This window comes from Orbilia oligospora, assembly GCF_000225545.1.
Source record: "Orbilia oligospora ATCC 24927 unplaced genomic scaffold scaffold00169, whole genome shotgun sequence".
Lineage (NCBI taxonomy): Eukaryota > Fungi > Ascomycota > Orbiliomycetes > Orbiliales > Orbiliaceae > Orbilia > Orbilia oligospora.
This window is the reverse complement of record NW_011645726.1, coordinates 912,914-921,400: the sequence shown is the minus strand read 5'-3', so window position 1 is coordinate 921,400 and position 8,487 is coordinate 912,914. Positions and strand designations below refer to the sequence as shown.

Here is an 8,487-nt window from a genome sequence, read left to right as displayed (position 1 = left end):
TTTATGATTTAAAGTTTTTGTATATATAATAATTTTATATATGTAAAAATTTTCATAATTTTAAAAATTTTATTGGAATTATGTAGTATATTTGAAAATATTTTAATAATATTTGTTAATATTTATAAAATTATTTAGTATATTACTAATGCTTTTGTAGTTTAGATATTAAAATTTATATAATATGTTAGTTATGATTTCAATGTTTTATTTTTTTAATTTATTTTATATTTTTTAATTTTATTAGTTATTATATATTAAATTTCTTTAAGATAATAGTTATTTTTATATTATAAATATTATAATTTATATTAAATTTATTTTAGTTTATAAATTTAAAAAAAAAGGTGGTATTACAATAGTTGTTAGTAAAAAAAATATTAAAGTTTATTATTAAAAATTAGGAAATAAGTTTAAAATATTTTTATTAAAATATTACTTTATATATAAATTATTAATATACTTTTAATTATTATTTTAAAAAAAATAAAGTTTTATTAAAAGAATATAAAACATTTATTTTTAAAAATAATTTTTGTATATTTTTATTAAAAATTTTTATAAGAAATTAATTATGTTATAAAAAAAAATAATCTTAAAATTAAAAAAAATATATTAAATATTTTATAAAAAATTATAAAAGTATTTGTAATGAAATATTTTTAAAATAAATTATATTATATTTATAAAATATAAAATATAATAACTAATTAATTTATTTAATTTATAATATTTTTATAATTCATCATAATCATATTACTATTAAACCCAAAAATATTATTTTTTAAAAACAAATAATAAGAAAATTTTATTTTAAAATCAATATTTAATTAAAAAAAAATTATTTTAATATTTTAATACTATTTTTATTTTAAAATTTAAAAAAATATAAATAATAAAATAATAAAATTATGATTTAATAAAAATATATATAATGTTACTCCACATATAATTTTTTTTATATTATCTTATCAATAAACCAAAAACTTAAACCAAATTGAATTAGTTCATAAATTATTTAACAAAAACCACATCGAACCAATTCACATTTAGCAGATTATAACAGTTTAGTTTCCGGTTTAAACCGCACCATATCAATCACTAATAATTTTATTCTTATAAAAACCAATAAAATTATATAATATTATTCTTTTATAGAAATTTTTATATTAAAAAAATTTTTATTTGATTTTTTTGTATAATATTTTTTTTGTATATAATTTTATTTTATGTAAAATTTTCCTTACAAAATTAATATTTCTTATGAGTTATTTTTTTGTTTATGAGGAAATCTTATATAAAAAATTTGTATAATAAAGTTTTTTTTAAAAAAGAAGATAATATTATAATTTAGTTATATTAATTAATTTAATTAGGAAATATGTTTTAATGTAATAAATATGTTTTTTGTTTTTATTTTTTTTTATTTTATAGAATATTTTTAGTTATAATTATTTGGATTTTTTAAATTAAAAGTTTATATGCCTGTTTTTTGCTTTATATACAAATGTGTTGTAGAATAATATATTTTTTATTTTAATTAATAAATAGAAATTTTTAGTACTAATTTATTATGTAATATTTAATATTAAAATTATAATTATCAAACATTATCAATAGTTATTAAACTGATAATTATTGATAATTATTGATAGATATTATGTCTATAATTGTATATAAGAAAACTTCATCATATATTTAAAAATCTTTAAATAATAATAGTTTTTAGTTTATCTTGGAATTCTATTAATTAATTTATTAACTTAATTTATAATTTATTTAAATAGTATTTAATTTTATAATTAATTATTATATTACATTTTTTATTTATATAATTTTATATTTTCACCCTGAATACTATATTACTCTTTGAAAAATCTGATTATATAAAGTTGAGAAATATAGCAAAGTGTTAAACTGTTTGAGGAAACCTTGCCAAGGAATCCTGGGACAGGTGTAACAATGCCTTTCTATAAAATTCCACCAATTTCGGGGCCGACTCCGTTAAATCATCATACAGATCAAAATGGTTCCTCCCCTTAATAACAAATAGCTCCTTTGGCTCCTTTGCTCCTTCCACAGCCTTCTTGCTATAGTGTAAAGTTTCTGCCTCCGCACCAGCAATCATCAGCAACGGCCGTGGCGAAATAAGATGCTGATAGTTGAAAGAGTCGTATCCAATCATCAAATCGTAGCTTGACGGAGGAACACGCTGGTCCGATCGAGCATTGTGGCCGCGCTTTGTGCCGTAGTACGAGGCAGCTGATTTGAAAAATGAAGACGCGTCCTCGGGCACCTTGGATGCTTCCGTTTCGAACATACGAGGTGCCTGAGCCTTAGTATCATCGGCGTGGGCGGTGCGCCAGTTCCCTGCGGCTTTGAGAGCGGCTGCGATGGCTTCGTGAGACTCTATGTTTTGTTCGTAGAGGCCGCCGTTGCGGGTCATTCGACCGACACAGGCTCCGCTGACAGTTCCGAGGGCCTTGATGCGGATGTCGGATTGTGCGGCATACGAGGCATATCCTCCCGATGCACAAATACCTAGCACGCCGATGCGTTCGGGGTCAACTTTACCCTTTAAGGTAGTTAAGTAGGTGACGGCAGCTTTGTTATCCTCGACACGCTGATGAGGGTCTTCGAGACCGCGGGGTTCGCCGGTGCTTTCGCCTTAGTAGCCAGCATCGAAAGTCAAAACGTAGAATCCGGCTTTGGATAGAGCACGAGCGTAGTCCGCAGCAGTTTGCTCCTTGACTCCCGTCATGGGGTGGCTCACCACCACGGCAGCACCTTTTCGGTTGGGAGATCCTTCTGCAGGACCGTAAAGCTCGCCGCTGATGGTGAGCATGAACGAGGGAAAGGAAACTTTGATTGGTGAAGACATTGTCGATTCGGTTGGTCAATTGGTTTGATAAAATTGAAGTCTCTGTGATATCCGTAGGATGCTATGCTGGTGATATCGACTCTGGCTTCTCAGATGCAATTGACGGTGCTGCGTCTTAAATAGCTTCCAGCTACAACGTAGCCTCCACAGCCTCCGCGGAGCTCGGATTTAGCTTTTCACAAAACACTTTAGGGATTTTCGGGCAGGTGTCTGTGACGTTTACACTAGATTTACCCCGCAGTTTAATCGATATGATCTGATCTTTGCAACAAGTGGCGGGGTGGCGGAGTATTGGTGGAATGCGGAGATAGCCGTTAAGCTTTCTGCGAAGCCCTTGACTGGGCTGTTCACTTCGCTTCGGAGATATGGAAATACCGGATCCAGCTGTGATAAATCTTTTAAATATATATATAAAATAAAAAATTTAATTAAATATTGTTTTTAAGAATCCCACCTTCTGGCCAATCGCGAGAGCAGATACATTATATTAGACGGCGGGGACGAGTTTTTCAACCATTCATTAAGACGGCTATAGGTCCAAAGTCTTTTAACAACAACCAAAATAAATAATACGACACTATGTAATGGCATCAGGAAACAAGATATTTTGCTCGTGACTGGGCCAGGGATGGTAGCGGTTGGCACTACCCTGTCAAGACCCTCAGAATTTCGACCCTCCATCAGTCATTCGTCCTCTCCCTCACCCCTTAGCCTGGGTTTTGCATTATAAAACTCTCTCCCGGTAAACCCCACAAATAAACTGGCCCTCATTGTTTAGAAGAAACAGAACCCAAACGTCAATTTGAGATCCAAAATTAACGCTTTGCCATCATGTCGGGTTGACAAATTCAACACGCTGACTTGCAGCCGACGAACCACTCTGTAGCTCTGCAAGTTGCGTCTCTTGGACGCTTGTCGCCGGCCTTTCCCCTGATTTTATTGGATTTACTGTTCGTTCGTTCAAGCTATTTATTTCCTCGTCGTTGTTTGGATACCGGGATTGGACTTTTGGGAAGAGTGGGCGAAGTGCTCCAAAATAATCAATAATTGTTGTCAACGATATGATGCATTTCCTGGTGAGAAAGATAATACATACTAGGAACACAGGCACAAATGACGCCCAATCCCTCCTCAGCAAATGTCCAGGAATCGATGGTTGTAATGTCGTACATAGGATCCGTAGATTTCGTGAATATTTGTATTGTGTACAGGCGAGCACAGCTAACAAGAGTAGTGACTCCACCAACTAGGAAGATACTCAGAACAACTACTTTCTCAATTCCTGATCTTTTGATTTTCCATAAGGTTGGAATAGGCAAAAGGAGAATCCATAAATCAGCCATAATATGGAAACTGGTCGTTGCTGTGTATCGACCCTGATTTAGCATATATCTCGGCGAAAATCTCGGCTTTCAGAACTTAGCTTGCACTGACTGTATAAAAAAACTGTCATGTTGATGCAATTTTTTGGCAAAGTTGCGTCCCAAGCAGCTCGGAGTGGTCGACATTGATTAAAAGTGCCGATTTCACAGATAATCCAGAATAATATAAGTAGCAATATAGTGCCAATAATCAATTTCCGTGTCTTTTGATAATAAGAAATAAATCGTAGATAAAGAAGTAGAATCGATACTTTAACTGAATTAACAGTCAACCAATATACCGCTTCGATACCCACGACAATCTATCATTATAACATAAGGATGTAATTCAGTCCCTTTCCAGTTTACCTTTTCAGCTAATTTAATGTAAAGGCGATTCTATTTGATTTTCTTACCTTGAGCGCGTGCTCCGACAATTCAGAGCTGATGTATTCTCGCCTGACTCCTGAGCCATATTTTGTTTGATATCCCTCTAAGAAAAGATAGGACATCATTCCGACCTAGATGAATAATCGAATAAGAATTAGAGTTGGCTTCTCATTGAGGAATAATAGAAGGAAGATAAGGCAGTAACTCTCATTAATGCGTTACAGTTGCTCACCCATGCGAGAATGATGACCCAATCATCCCAACTCGGCTGCTTCACGATCTTTATTCTAACGTAGAGCCTGAGTGACAAGACAAGGGCTATATATTGAAAAAAAAAAAAAAATCGCGGTCGTGATCGGACGTTAGTTACACCATTATTGCTTGATGAATTGTCAAAAAATTCCAGGCGTTATACATACTTGCTACTGCGGAGAAAGTGCTTGCGATAGCTAAAGTAGTCGTCCTTCGCGACAGATTAACGTGATCAGGAGGTACCGGCCCCATCCCGCCGCGCCGTAGGCTAACAGATTCCCTATTTTATGATTGTTGTGGCTTGTCCAAGCATTGCCTAAGAATTGGAATAGATCGAAGGATTACAGTGGGTCTAGTGTAGATGCTTGGGTAGAATTGCAAATGGATAAATTTTGTTCTACGGAGAATCAATATGCACTTATCATGCATCCTTAAGGGCAGGAACGGTTGGGCTGGAGGGCGAAAACTCAAATTCAGCTGGATTCGTAAAATAGTGTATCATAACGGCAAGTTCCATCCAAAAAGTCTCAGGATGGCGAGCCACACCACACTTGTACAACCCACCAAAAATCTGAGACTGAAGAAACCACAAATATCCTATAAAATTTTTTTATAAAAATTCAAGCTTAATATATTCACTCTATTCAAGAATGAACATAGGTAGGTATTAACTTGGTTCGAGCGGTTCTTGCGTTGTGAGTGTGGGTTTCGTAGGCGTTCAGATAAAAACGTTGTGTAAGCGACGGCGAGGTAACGATACATGGCGATGGTGCATACCCGCCATAAATTACTGAGTACCTCCGGATACGATCGAAGATTAAGAATTGCAGGCGAGAATATAAGTCGAAGCCAAAAGACCAAAACTAAGATTACCATTATGTGACTCTGAGAAATTATTATGCGACTCCCGCAGAATCTATTATGCATTATGCAACCCACGGATAATATAATATGCGACTTCTGCTGCGTGGCCTATGTGGCCCACCTGTCTTAGGTGGTCGGCTAGACTGAGTTTTGAGCCTCATGGGAAATTTTTTCGGGAAATTCTTTTTGGGAATTCTGTGACTTTGTTATACAAACGGTTACAGTATGAGTGCTGGGACCGGGCCCGGGTCGCATACAAAAACGGTCACAGGGCCGGTGGTGTGACTGACCGGGGATTACCCGGTAGGCTCCACATCTGGGCGATAGCTAAAGCGCGAATGCTGTTGAGTGTTATAACTTGAGGCTGCTTCGCAGCATACACCGGACTGCGGCCCCTGCTTCTCGGATCAGTTTAGGCAAAACCGATTTATATATTCACTATTATTTTATTTTAATTTTAATCAGAACCTTTTAGAAAAGACAACCCATTTTTGACACCCCTTCCGCCCCGGACAGCCGTGACAAGGTCTACCAGCACCCCGACCTGCAGTCGGGCATTGCGGTCGGGCATATATGTGTCTTGCTCGCGAAATTTCAAGATGTAGTCGCCGCCAGATCTTTCAAAGACGTCAAGATATCTGCAACATAGTCCAGATATCTTTCTTTGGATTGCCTTTGGACCTCGAACGTGCCAGATTTGTCAACCTGCTCAGTCTCAGTATCGAAAAGGTCAATTTCGTTTTTGTATTCCGCCCGAGAATCATCATATTCAAGGCATGCCCGGATAATCCGCCGATATCTGGTTCCCACCGCAACCGGAAGCTCCCGATCAGTAATTTTTAAGAGAGCGTTTGTGACGGATTCCCCGTGTATATTCCTCAAATTATATTTGCTGATCAACGATTCGCTCTCCTCAAGTATCCTCCAAAGGCCTAGTTCCAACAATACTACTCCAATACCGTAAAGATCGTGGTAAAATGTATAAGCCTTAGGGTTCTTGCTTCCAAGTTGTCTCTCTGGATGTCGATACAGATTGACATTCCATATCGGCGCCAACTGAAAGAAGTGCATCGTTGTTGCGTCTGTATCTTCTCTCGCTTCTTCCATAGATACTATATACGGCTGATCAAGGCTGTAAGGGAACCTCTCGGAATCTAGCGTATTCGAACGCTCCAAGACGATAACGTTATTTGAAGTTATGTTTTTGTGGACCCAACCCACGGAGTGGAGGAAAGAGAGTGCGTTGACTAGCTTATGGGCGAATGAAAATCTTTGGTCAAGGGGATGGCAGGCTGGTACAGGATATTTTGGTCTCTTTGCTAACTGTATAAGGCTGCGGAGTGTCTTCGGGCCTAGTTGAGATATTTTGAATGGAAGGCTGTATATCAGACCGCAGTGTGGGAATTCATGTTGTAGGTTATAAAAGTACTTTTCGCAGTGTAGGATCCCTGGCGTCTCTGGACCGACACTGTTTAGCTCCGCTGCTAAACGGCCAATCGAGTGATATATTCTCCTTTCAATATCTTCAGTTGTGAGCGGCGGGTAGCTCGGAACGTCGAACCGTTTGATCTCTATAAGTACGGGTTTCCCGTTCCAGGTTTCCAACAACAGAGGTTTTCGGGCGGCGGAGTCCTTCGAAGATATGAGATAGGTGTTTGGGATCTCGAATTTGAATTTTGGGTCTAGTAAAGTTTGAAATACTTCCATCCTGTGTGATTCGGAGAGCTTATTTAGACGGCGAAGGCTCCTTTCCGCGCCTAGATAGTTGTAGACTTGGGTGGGGATGACTAAAGGTGCCGGCTCCAAAGGGCTGTGGTTGGCAATGGGATCTTTACTGGTACCATTCGCCGGTTTAGTCTCGAGGCCAGACACTGTTGTCGGTTTAGCGTCTTGCAATGCAGCTTCGGCCTCGGCCTCGATATCCACATTTCGTAGATCCACTAGAGTAGTCACCCTCTCCGGAAGCCTAATCAATTGCATATCCAGCGAGGAATGCCATCTCTCCAACCGAGCCTGTATCCCCAGAAATTTCTTTTTCTCATAAGCCCAAGTAAACCGCCGCCATTTCCGCTTCCAGTTATCACTTTGGATCTTTTGCCCAATCTCCTGCGCTTCTGTGATAACGGGTTCTAAGAGCGAAACGACCTGTTCTATAAACTCTTTATCCTGGGGTGAAAGAGATTCCGGCTTATCTTTGTACACAGATTCCAGCAGGTTGTAGGCCTTTTTGATGACTATGGCGTCCCATCGGAGTTTGAAGGCGAGCTCGGCGGCTTGTTGGTCGTAGTCCTTACATTCTTCGACATATTTGTATATGACGGTTAGGAGGTGGAGGCTAGCTGAGATTCCGCCGACTACTTCTGCCATTTGGTGGGTATAAGCGGGGTTTTTAGATTGATACTGTTTGACGACAGAACCCTGCGGACAAATGTCGGTCGCAACAACACCACGATAATAAGTGAGTATATTAAACAACTAACAGTATATGAAACAGTAACAACACAACCACGTAAATACTATCATTGTAGAGCAGCAAGGTGGTGGTGGTCGACGCTTAAAGTGAAATAAAAGGTGTTTGTTCACATGATTCTGTACCGTTGAAGAGAGAATGCGCTGTTGAGGGGCATGCATGCGGGGCTAACGAGGCGGGGAGACGACCAAATATTACAAGGCGCCAAGATCAGATTATCTAGATATCTGCATCTACAAATAAACGAACGAAAAAGCCCCGGCGCCTTA

The 8,487-nt window shown here is 37.6% G+C and overlaps 2 protein-coding genes across 2 annotated transcripts; both read right to left on the bottom strand.

The window, feature by feature from the left end:
• Positions 1-1,912: 1,912 nt before the first annotated feature.
• Positions 1,913-2,881, bottom strand: AOL_s00169g272 (uncharacterized protein; the record flags this gene model as incomplete). Its single annotated transcript, XM_011127629.1, has 2 exons — positions 1,913-2,667; positions 2,722-2,881. 2 exons carry the CDS (start codon positions 2,879-2,881, stop codon positions 1,913-1,915), a joined length of 915 nt encoding a protein of 304 aa, XP_011125931.1.
• A 3,461-nt stretch (positions 2,882-6,342) lies between these two features.
• On the bottom strand, positions 6,343-8,115 carry AOL_s00169g271 (uncharacterized protein; the record flags this gene model as incomplete). The annotated part of the gene is made up of 1 exon (XM_011127628.1): positions 6,343-8,115. One exon carries the CDS (start codon positions 8,113-8,115, stop codon positions 6,343-6,345), a length of 1,773 nt encoding a protein of 590 aa, XP_011125930.1.
• Between the last annotated feature and the right edge of the window lie 372 nt (positions 8,116-8,487).